The sequence below is a fragment of the Hypanus sabinus genome, chromosome 9 (genome assembly GCF_030144855.1).
Source record: "Hypanus sabinus isolate sHypSab1 chromosome 9, sHypSab1.hap1, whole genome shotgun sequence".
NCBI classification, from domain to species: Eukaryota; Metazoa; Chordata; class Chondrichthyes; order Myliobatiformes; family Dasyatidae; genus Hypanus; species Hypanus sabinus.
Genome location: NC_082714.1, coordinates 76,546,676 through 76,558,753, shown reverse-complemented (window position 1 = coordinate 76,558,753; position 12,078 = coordinate 76,546,676). Strand labels below are relative to the sequence as shown.

General features: G+C 52.6%; 1 protein-coding gene across 8 annotated transcripts in view; it reads left to right on the top strand.

Moving 5' to 3' along the window:
* The window catches only part of LOC132399501 (tetratricopeptide repeat protein 24), a 110,423-nt gene extending 102,861 nt beyond the window's left edge, over window positions 1–7,562 (top strand). For 7 of the 8 annotated variants that reach the window (XM_059979937.1, XM_059979938.1, XM_059979936.1 and 4 more), the window contains one exon: window positions 6,666–7,562. In XM_059979937.1, coding sequence (XP_059835920.1) covers window positions 6,666–6,771 — 106 coding nt within the window. In that variant the 3' untranslated portion in view covers window positions 6,772–7,562. The remainder of the gene's footprint in view (window positions 1–6,665) is intronic. The other variant, XR_009514008.1, reaches the window with a different exon arrangement.
* The last annotated feature ends 4,516 nt before the right edge of the window (window positions 7,563–12,078 follow it).

Here is a 12,078-nt window from a genome sequence, read left to right as displayed (position 1 = left end):
TGGGACTTGTTGCTGCTTCGTTATGGGTCTGGGGCAGATCCATTCCCTGAATGTTACACGGAGTTCACTCTGTGTCTAATCCCTGCCCCAGCAGTGTGTGATGGGACAGTGAGGAGGGAGTTTCACTCTGTGTCTGACCCCGGGAGTGTGTGATGGGACAGTGTGGAGGGAGTTTCACTCTGTGTCTGACCCTGGGAGTGTGTGATGGGACAGTGTAGAGGGAGCTTCAATCTGTGTCTGACCCCGGGAGTGTGTGATGGGACGGTGTGGAGGGAGTTTCACTCTGTGTCTGACCCTGGGAGTGTGTAATGGGACGGTGTAGAGGGAGTTTCACTCTGTGTCTGACCCCGGGAGTGTGTGATGGGACGGTGTGGAGGGAGTTTCACTGTGTCTGACCCTGGGAGTGGGTGATGGGACAGTGTGGAGGGAGATTCACTCTGTGTCTGACCCCGGGAGTGGGTGATGGGACGGTGTGGAGGGAGTTCCACGCTGTGTCTGACCCCGGGAGTGGGTGATGGGACGGTGTGGAGGGAGATTCACTCTGTGTCTGACCCCGGGAGTGTGTGATGGGACGGTGTAGAGGGAGTTTCACTCTGTGTCTGACCCTGGGAGTGGGTGATGGGACGGTGTGGAGGGAGATTCACTCTGTGTCTGACCCTGGGAGTGGGTGATGGGACGGTGTGGAGGGAGCTTCACTCTGTGTCTGACGCCGGGAGTGTGTGATGGGACAGTGTGGAGGGAGTTTCACTCTGTGTCTGACCTCAGGAGTGGGTGATGGGACGGTGTGGAGGGAGTTTCACTCTGTGTCTGACCCCGGGAGTGTGTGATGGGACGGTGTGGAGGGAGCTTCACTCTGTGTCTGACCCTGGGAGTGTGTGATGGGACGGTGTGGAGGGAGTTTCACTCTGTGTCTGACCCCGGGAGTGTGTGATGGGACGGTGTGGAGGGAGTTTCACTCTGTGTCTGACCCCGGGAGTGTGTGATGATACAGTGTGGAGGGAGTTTCACTCTGTGTCTGACCCCGGGAGTGTGTGATGGGACGGTGTGGAGGGAGTTTCACTCTGTGTCTGACCCCGGGAGTGGGTGATGGGACAGTGTGGAGGGAGCTTCACTCTGTGTCTGACCCCGGGAGTGTGTGATAGGACGGTGTGGAGGGAGTTTCACTCAGTGTCTGACCCCGGGAGTGGGTGATGGGACGGTGTGGAGGGAGATTCACTCTGTGTCTGACCCCGGGAGTGTGTGATGGGACGGTGTAGAGGGAGTTTCACTCTGTGTCTGACCCTGGGAGTGGGTGATGGGACGGTGTGGAGGGAGTTTCACTCTGTGTCTGACCCCGAGAGTGTGTGATGGGACGGTGTGGAGGGAGTTTCACTCTGTGTCTGACCCCGGGAGTGTGTGATGATACAGTGTGGAGGGAGTTTCACTCTGTGTCTGACCCCGGGAGTGTGTGATGGGACGGTGTGGAGGGAGTTTCACTCTGTGTCTGACCCCGGGAGTGTGTGATGGGACGGTGTGGAGGGAGCTTCACTCTGTGTCTGACCCTGGGAGTGTGTGATGGGACGGTGTGGAGGGAGTTTCACTCTGTGTCTAACCCCGGGAGTGTGTGATGGGACGGTGTAGAGGGAGTTTCACTCTGTGTCTGACCCCGGGAGTGTGTGATGGGACGGTGTGGAGGGAGTTTCACTCTGTGTCTGACCCCGGGAGTGTGTGATGGGACGGTGTGGAGGGAGTTTCACTCTGTGTCTGACCCCGGGAGTGTGTGATGATACAGTGTGGAGGGAGTTTCACTCTGTGTCTGACCTCTGGAGTGTGTGATGGGACGGTGTGGAGGGAGTTTCACTCTGTGTCTAACCCCGGGAGTGTGTGATGGGACTGTGTAGAGGGAGTTTCACTCTGTGTCTGACCCCGGGAGTGTGTGATGGGACGGTGTGGAGGGAGTTTCACTCTGTGTCTGACCCCGGGAGTGTGTGATGGGACGGTGTGGAGGGAGTTTCACTCTGTGTCTGACCCCGGGAGTGTGTGATGGGACGGTGTGGAGGGAGTTTCACTCTGTATCTGACCCCGGGAGTGTGTGATGGGACGGTGTGGAGGGAGTTTCACTCTGTGTCTGACCCCGGGAGTGTGTGATGGGACGGTGTGGAGGGAATTTCACACTGTGTCTGACCCCGGGAGTGTGTGATGGGACGGTGTGGAGGGAGTTTCACTCTGTGTCTGACCCCGGGAGTGTGTGATGGGACGGTGTGGAGGGAGTTTCACTCTGTGTCTGACCCCGGGAGTGTGTGATGGGACGGTGTGGAGGGAGTTTCACTCTGTGTCTGACCCCGGGAGTGTGTGATGGGACGGTGTAAAGGGAGTTTCACTCTGTGTCTGACCCCGGGAGTGTGTGATGGGACGGTGTAGAGGGAGTTTCACTCTGTGTCTGACCCCGGGAGTGTGTGATGGGACGGTGTGGAGGGAGTTTCACTCTGTGTCTGACCCCGGGAGTGTGTGATGGGACGGTGTGGAGGGAGTTTCACTCTGTGTCAGACCCCGGGAGTGTGTGATGGGACGGTGTGGAGGGAGCTTCACTCTGTGTCTGACCCTGGGAGTGTGTGATGGGACGGTGTGGAGGGAGTTTCACTCTGTGTCTAACCCCGGGAGTGTGTGATGGGACGGTGTAGAGGGAGTTTCACTCTGTGTCTGACCCCGGGAGTGTGTGATGGGACGGTGTGGAGGGAGTTTCACTCTGTGTCTGACCCCGGGAGTGTGTGATGGGACGGTGTGGAGGGAGTTTCACTCTGTGTCTGACCCCGGGAGTGTGTGATGATACAGTGTGGAGGGAGTTTCACTCTGTGTCTGACCTCTGGAGTGTGTGATGGGACGGTGTGGAGGGAGTTTCACTCTGTGTCTAACCCCGGGAGTGTGTGATGGGACTGTGTAGAGGGAGTTTCACTCTGTGTCTGACCCCGGGAGTGTGTGATGGGACGGTGTGGAGGGAGTTTCACTCTGTGTCTGACCCCGGGAGTGTGTGATGGGACGGTGTGGAGGGAGTTTCACTCTGTGTCTGACCCCGGGAGTGTGTGATGGGACGGTGTGGAGGGAGTTTCACTCTGTGTCTGACCCCGGGAGTGTGTGATGGGACGGTGTGGAGGGAGTTTCACTCTGTGTCTGACCCCGGGAGTGTGTGATGGGACGGTGTGGAGGGAATTTCACACTGTGTCTGACCCCGGGAGTGTGTGATGGGACGGTGTGGAGGGAGTTTCACTCTGTGTCTGACCCCGGGAGTGTGTGATGGGACGGTGTGGAGGGAGTTTCACTCTGTGTCTGACCCCGGGAGTGTGTGATGGGACGGTGTGGAGGGAGTTTCACTCTGTGTCTGACCCCGGGAGTGTGTGATGGGACGGTGTAAAGGGAGTTTCACTCTGTGTCTGACCCCGGGAGTGTGTGATGGGACGGTGTAGAGGGAGTTTCACTCTGTGTCTGACCCCGGGAGTGTGTGATGGGACGGTGTGGAGGGAGTTTCACTCTGTGTCTGACCCCGGGAGTGTGTGATGGGACGGTGTGGAGGGAGTTTCACTCTGTGTCTGACCTCAGGAGTGGGTGATGGGACGGTGTGGAGGGAGTTTCACTCTGTGTCTGACCCCGGGAGTGTGTGATGGGACGGTGTGGAGGGAGCTTCACTCTGTGTCTGACCCTGGGAGTGTGTGATGGGACGGTGTGGAGGGAGTTTCACTCTGTGTCTGACCCCGGGAGTGTGTGATGGGACGGTGTGGAGGGAGTTTCACTCTGTGTCTGACCCCGGGAGTGTGTGATGATACAGTGTGGAGGGAGTTTCACTCTGTGTCTGACCCCGGGAGTGTGTGATGGGACGGTGTGGAGGGAGTTTCACTCTGTGTCTGACCCCGGGAGTGGGTGATGGGACAGTGTGGAGGGAGCTTCACTCTGTGTCTGACCCCGGGAGTGTGTGATAGGACGGTGTGGAGGGAGTTTCACTCAGTGTCTGACCCCGGGAGTGGGTGATGGGACGGTGTGGAGGGAGATTCACTCTGTGTCTGACCCCGGGAGTGTGTGATGGGACGGTGTAGAGGGAGTTTCACTCTGTGTCTGACCCTGGGAGTGGGTGATGGGACGGTGTGGAGGGAGTTTCACTCTGTGTCTGACCCCGAGAGTGTGTGATGGGACGGTGTGGAGGGAGTTTCACTCTGTGTCTGACCCCGGGAGTGTGTGATGATACAGTGTGGAGGGAGTTTCACTCTGTGTCTGACCCCGGGAGTGTGTGATGGGACGGTGTGGAGGGAGTTTCACTCTGTGTCTGACCCCGGGAGTGTGTGATGGGACGGTGTGGAGGGAGCTTCACTCTGTGTCTGACCCTGGGAGTGTGTGATGGGACGGTGTGGAGGGAGTTTCACTCTGTGTCTAACCCCGGGAGTGTGTGATGGGACGGTGTAGAGGGAGTTTCACTCTGTGTCTGACCCCGGGAGTGTGTGATGGGACGGTGTGGAGGGAGTTTCACTCTGTGTCTGACCCCGGGAGTGTGTGATGGGACGGTGTGGAGGGAGTTTCACTCTGTGTCTGACCCCGGGAGTGTGTGATGATACAGTGTGGAGGGAGTTTCACTCTGTGTCTGACCTCTGGAGTGTGTGATGGGACGGTGTGGAGGGAGTTTCACTCTGTGTCTAACCCCGGGAGTGTGTGATGGGACTGTGTAGAGGGAGTTTCACTCTGTGTCTGACCCCGGGAGTGTGTGATGGGACGGTGTGGAGGGAGTTTCACTCTGTGTCTGACCCCGGGAGTGTGTGATGGGACGGTGTGGAGGGAGTTTCACTCTGTGTCTGACCCCGGGAGTGTGTGATGGGACGGTGTGGAGGGAGTTTCACTCTGTATCTGACCCCGGGAGTGTGTGATGGGACGGTGTGGAGGGAGTTTCACTCTGTGTCTGACCCCGGGAGTGTGTGATGGGACGGTGTGGAGGGAATTTCACACTGTGTCTGACCCCGGGAGTGTGTGATGGGACGGTGTGGAGGGAGTTTCACTCTGTGTCTGACCCCGGGAGTGTGTGATGGGACGGTGTGGAGGGAGTTTCACTCTGTGTCTGACCCCGGGAGTGTGTGATGGGACGGTGTGGAGGGAGTTTCACTCTGTGTCTGACCCCGGGAGTGTGTGATGGGACGGTGTAAAGGGAGTTTCACTCTGTGTCTGACCCCGGGAGTGTGTGATGGGACGGTGTAGAGGGAGTTTCACTCTGTGTCTGACCCCGGGAGTGTGTGATGGGACGGTGTGGAGGGAGTTTCACTCTGTGTCTGACCCCGGGAGTGTGTGATGGGACGGTGTGGAGGGAGTTTCACTCTGTGTCAGACCCCGGGAGTGTGTGATGGGACGGTGTGGAGGGAGCTTCACTCTGTGTCTGACCCTGGGAGTGTGTGATGGGACGGTGTGGAGGGAGTTTCACTCTGTGTCTAACCCCGGGAGTGTGTGATGGGACGGTGTAGAGGGAGTTTCACTCTGTGTCTGACCCCGGGAGTGTGTGATGGGACGGTGTGGAGGGAGTTTCACTCTGTGTCTGACCCCGGGAGTGTGTGATGGGACGGTGTGGAGGGAGTTTCACTCTGTGTCTGACCCCGGGAGTGTGTGATGATACAGTGTGGAGGGAGTTTCACTCTGTGTCTGACCTCTGGAGTGTGTGATGGGACGGTGTGGAGGGAGTTTCACTCTGTGTCTAACCCCGGGAGTGTGTGATGGGACTGTGTAGAGGGAGTTTCACTCTGTGTCTGACCCCGGGAGTGTGTGATGGGACGGTGTGGAGGGAGTTTCACTCTGTGTCTGACCCCGGGAGTGTGTGATGGGACGGTGTGGAGGGAGTTTCACTCTGTGTCTGACCCCGGGAGTGTGTGATGGGACGGTGTGGAGGGAGTTTCACTCTGTGTCTGACCCCGGGAGTGTGTGATGGGACGGTGTGGAGGGAGTTTCACTCTGTGTCTGACCCCGGGAGTGTGTGATGGGACGGTGTGGAGGGAATTTCACACTGTGTCTGACCCCGGGAGTGTGTGATGGGACGGTGTGGAGGGAGTTTCACTCTGTGTCTGACCCCGGGAGTGTGTGATGGGACGGTGTGGAGGGAGTTTCACTCTGTGTCTGACCCCGGGAGTGTGTGATGGGACGGTGTGGAGGGAGTTTCACTCTGTGTCTGACCCCGGGAGTGTGTGATGGGACGGTGTAAAGGGAGTTTCACTCTGTGTCTGACCCCGGGAGTGTGTGATGGGACGGTGTAGAGGGAGTTTCACTCTGTGTCTGACCCCGGGAGTGTGTGATGGGACGGTGTGGAGGGAGTTTCACTCTGTGTCTGACCCCGGGAGTGTGTGATGGGACGGTGTGGAGGGAGTTTCACTCTGTGTCAGACCCCGGGAGTGTGTGATGGGACGGTGTGGAGGGAGTTTCACTCTGTGTCTGACCCCGGGAGTGTGTGATGGGACGGTGTGGAGGGAGTTTCACTCTGTGTCTGACCCCGGGAGTGTGTGATGGGACTGTGTGGAGGGAGTTTCACTCTGTGTCTGACCCCAGGAGTGTGTGATGGGACGGTGAGTGAAGGATCCTTCTGCTGTCCCTTTGCTCGATCTGCTGAGTTTTCTCATTGTAGAATAGGGGACTTAGGCCTGGAGTCACACACACTTCCTTTCCTTGTATTTCAGTGTGGCATCACAATCTCAGGAGTCTGGGAATTCTGCCAATGGAATGGAGGAGGAATATCTGAAATGCAGGAGGAGATGGGAGTCAAAGATATGCAACCTCATGTGAGATGCTGTCTCCCCAGTCAATGGGAGCACTCTCTGTGAAAACATTTTCCCAATGTGGAACATTGTGAGCTGACTGGATCCTCTGTGGAGAAGAGCCTCAACATCTCGTCATGTCATTGGGTTGAGATATCTGTTCTCCTGACCTCCCACTGTTCTAGCTCTGGCCACTCGCTCAGGGAGCCTCAGACCCTGGCTGCTCAGTCTGACCCCTACATTGTCTTCTCTGGTCAATCGGTACTAACCCCTGACCTGGGGCTAGTTAGTGACCCTTAACCCCAGCCTTTGACATCAGTCAGTTTTTCCTGACTTTATTCTGGGGTCAGTCAGGGACTCTTGACCCTCTCAGGTGTCAGTGCCCCTGACCCTGACCTCTGGGTTGAGGATCAGAGTTAAAAGCTGTGAACTGGTTTCCCTCGAGCCTTTCCCACCAGACTGTGGCAGTGTCTTTCCCCATTGTGTGGGGGCTAAGAGCAGGTTACACCCTTCAGTGACCATGGGTCCTGGGGGAGGGATACTACCTTCCGGCACATGGTGGGATGTGGGCAGAGAAACAATGGGTGCTGAAAGCAGCCAGGATAGTTTTGATGCTGGGCCAGATTGTTGTCCTGTCCATGTTCTTGTTTCAGCCTCAGCATTCGGGATCAGACTGAGGATGGGGTGTGCTGGGAATAGTCACTACACTTTTCCAACTTTATCCTGCATTAATCTTTTATAATTTTTGTAAGTTGTGACTAACTTTGTTGTTTAAAAAAATCAGAAGTATTTTATTTTTATAAATCTGCTAATCCTCGACCTATTTTACACGTCTCTAAGTTTTTGTTTGTGAATGCTGGTTGTCCTGTCAGCCCAAGCTGTTTGGATTTGCAGACACTTCTGCACTTGAAATGTGTTGGGTTTTATTGTGTGCACCCTCCCAGCAGATGAAGAAGCCATTCAGCCCATCGTGTCTGTGTCAGCCCTTTGTAGGAGTTCCCTGCTCGAGCTCTTACCACATCCCAAGAATTTTCAAGTATCCTAGATTCACCATTCACTTACTGGCTCCTGCCCCACGTCTCTCCACATGGGCTAACTCCCTTCACTATCAATCCTGTTGCAGGTTTTCAACCCAAAAGATCAACAACTGCTTACCTTCACAGATGTGGCTTCACCCACTGAGTTCTTCCTGCAATTTGCTTTTATTTTTGCTGCAGATTCCAGCATCTGCTGTCTCCCGTGTCTCCATGTAGAGAGTCACTGAGTCACACAGTATGGAAACAGACCCTTCAGCCCAACCCATCCCTGCTGACCAGTATTTCCATCTAAGCTTGTCCCAGTTGCCTGCATTTGACCCATATCCTACTAAACCCTTCCTATCCATATACCTGTCCAAGTGTCTTTTAAATATTGTTAATGTACTTGCCTCAATCCCTTCTTCTGGCACTTCGTTTCATATACTGACCACTCCCGGGTGAAAAAGATTACCCTCAGGTTCCTATTAAATCTCCCCTCTCTCACTTTAAATGTGTCCTCTGGTTCATGACTTAGCAATCCTAGAAAAAAAAGACTGTGCATTCTATCTCTGCCCTTCATAAATTTACACACCTCAGTTTCGTAGTCTCCAATGAAAGAAGTCCAAACCTACTCAACCTCTCTCCATAACTCAGTCCTCGCAACATCCTGATAAATGTCTTCTACACCCTTTCCCAGTTTTACGTATTCCACCTTTTTTAGAAACATAGAAAACCTACAGCACAATACAGGCCCTTCGGCCCACAAAGTTGTGCTGAACATGTCCCTACCTTAGAAATTACTAGGCTTACCTATAGCCCTCTATTTTACTAAGCTCCATGTACCTACCCAAAAGGACCCTATCATATCCGCCTCCACCAGCATTGTCAGCAGCCCATTCCACGCACTCACCACTCTCTGAGTAAAAAAACTTACCCCTGACATCTCCTCTGTACCTACTCCCCAGCACCTTAAACCTGTGCCCTCTTGTAGCAACCATTTCAGCCCTGGGTAAAAGCCTCTGACTATCCACATGATCAATGCCTCTTACTATCTTATACACCTCTATCAGGTCATCTCTCATTCTCTGTCGCTCCAAGGAGAAAAGGCTGAGTTCATTCAATCTGCTCTGCACACTTTCTATAGCTTCCACATCCTTTCTGTAGAGAGGTGACTAGAACTGAGCACAGTACTCCAAGTGGGGTCTAACCAGGTCCTATATAGCTGCAACATTACCTCTCGGCTCCTAAACTCAATCCCACGATTGATGAAGGCCAATGCACTATATGCTTTCTTAACCACAGAGTCAACCTCCACAGCAGCTTTGAGTGTCCTATGGACCCGGACCCCAAGATCCCTCTGATCCTCCACACTGCCAAAAGTCTTACCATTAATACTATATTCTGCCATCATATTTGACCTACCAAAATGAACCACTTCACACTTACCTGGGTTGAACTCCATCTGCCACTTCTCAGCCCAGTTTTACATCTTATCAATGTCCCATTGTAACCTCTGAAAGCCCTCCACACTATCCACAACACCCCCAACCTTTGTGTCATCAATAAGTTTACTTCCTCATCCAGGTTATTTATAAAAATCACGAAGAATAGGGGTCCCAGAACAGATCCCTGAGGCATTCCACTGGTGACCGACCTCCGTGCAGACTATGACCCATCTGTGGACAAGCCAGTTCTGGATCCACATTTTTATTCAACTTTTTGGGATCTGGACATTGCTGGCCGGCATTTATTACCTGTTCCTTAGCGCCAGCATTTATTGCCCATCCCTAACCACCAGCATTTATTACCCATCCCTAATTGCCCTATCAGAGGGTGAAATTGAACTGCCATCTTGAAGCCCTGCAGTCAGTGAATGAAAGATAATTTTGCAAAGACAGTTCAAGCATTTAAATCCAATTATAGTAAAGGAATGGTGGATTATATTTGCAGGCTTGGATGGCAGAGGGTGTTGTTCCTCTGTGCCAACTGAGGCTCCCTCTCTCTTCCACATGGGACATGGTAGCTGCATTGTACACCATCTACAAAACATGTGGCAGTTAGGGTACCCCAGCCCAGGCAGGAGCTCAGACTGACAGGGGTCATCGCTTTAACTGTGAATGGGTGTCCCATGAGATCATAAGACTGTAGCAGGACGGAACGAGACCAGCTGTTTCAGGGGCGTATGGGAAATGGGAGGTCTCGGTTTGCGGTTGGTGAGCGTGGCAGTGATAAAAACAAAACATTCTAACTCCCAAGGCAAGTAGTGTGATCACACTGAAGAAGTTTGCAGAATTCAGAGTCCGATTCTTTATCAGTGTCTTAAATGACAGGACATCCTGATGAGGATCTTGGCCCGAAACATCAGCTGTTTATTCCCCACCACAGATGCTGCTTCTCTTGCTGAGTTCCTTCAGCACTGTGTGTGTGCATTGCTCAAGATTTCCAGCATGTGCAGAATCTCTCATGTTTGTGTTGTGGAAATTGTTGTTCTGCAGCAGCGGTACAGTGCAAAGACATAAAATTACTATGTTACTACATAATACATGATGCAAGAAAGAGGAACAGCAAGGTAGTTTTCATGAACTGTTGAGAAATCTGACAGCAGAGGCATGCCTTCAGGCTGTTGTTCCTCCTCCCCGATGGTTGTAATGAGAAGTGGGCATGGCCCAAATGATGAGGTCCTTAATGGCTTCTCAGCCATTCTATTCATTCTGGCCACATTGAGATTCACCAGAAACTGCTGGAAACATTCAGCAGGTCAGGCACAGATGCAGGCCCTCTGTCCCACCATGTCCATGCTGACCTTCCAGTACTGCTCTAGTTCCGTTGCCCTGCACTCGGTCTATATCCTCTTCTGCCTCCATGATTTAGGTGCTTGTCCAGATATGTCTTCAATGAAAATCAAAGTGGAGTTTATTGTCACATGCACAGGTAGGTACACATGTACACACAGGTGCAATGGAAAACTTACTGCAACAGCATCAGAAAAGCAGCAAGAAAAACATAAACTACAGATAAATTATATAAACTATTTTAGAATTAGAACAAAAAGAAACAGTCCATTGAAATGCAAAGTGGTCACAGTGTTGCTGTACTGAGACAGTGATTAGGGTTGTGATGGTCGGTTCAAGAACCGAATGGTTGAAGGGAAGTAGCTGTTCCTGAACCTGGTGATGTGGGGCTTCAGGCTTCTGTACCTTCTGCCTGATGGAACCTGCAAAAACATGGCATGGTCCAGTTAGTGGCAATCATTTGATGATGAATATAGCCTCCTGTAGATACTACTGATGGTGTGGTGGGATGTGCCCCATCCTCTATTCTCTGAAGTTCCTTGTGTGTTTGCACATTTGAAATGTTTTGAGTCTCTGCCAGCACTATCCCTTCAGGCAATGTGTTCCTGACAGCAACCAACCCTCACCCTGCTCACCCAACCAGAAATTCCTCCTCAGGTCTCCTCAAAATACCTCACCTTAGACTCATCTCCTGTGCAGCCTCTCCACGTATCAGAACAATGGCCTTTCATCAGCACAAACATGGCAAGGAGGCAATGTGTTTCAGCTTGCAGAGAAGGGTTGGGGTGAAGAAGAGGGAATGTGTGTGACAGGGTGGAGTGAAAACAAATAACAGGTATTGTTAACTGCAAAGGGGAATAGTGAAGTGGAACAGGCAGCATCCGTGGAGAAAATCTCCCCTCATCAGGTCCGCTGCGCCAGGGAATCAGGTGCCGACCCAGATATCCGATGAACGCAGTGAGAGTTTCCGGCATGCTCTGCGAATAGCAGGATCGTCCAAATGACTTTTATAAACACGAGATTTTCCAACATTTTGTCAGTGTTACCGCCCCCAAACATAGTACATTTTAGTTGACCTTCCTTAGATGTTTCAGGAATTCATAATAAATTTTCCAAAGGACTGGGTAAAGCTCTTTAGAACATGGGGGGACTTTATGGAGGGACCAAGATATCGGTGGAGGCCAAGTCGTTGGATGTACTTAAGGCAGAGATTGATAGTTTCTTGATTGGACATAGCATCAAAAGTTTCAGGGAGAAGGCTGGGAAATGGGGTTGAGGAAGACCATAGAAGCATAGAATACTACAGCACAGTACAGGCCCTTCAGCCCTCCATGTTGTGCCAACCCATATAATCCTTAAAAAAAGTACTAAACCCACACTACCCCATAACCCTCCAATTTTCTTTCATCCATGAGGCTCTTAAATACTCCTAATGTTTTAGCCTCCACCACCATCCCTGGCAAGTCATTCCAGGCACTCACAACCCTCTGTGTAAAAAAACTTACCCCAGATGTCTCCCCTAAACTT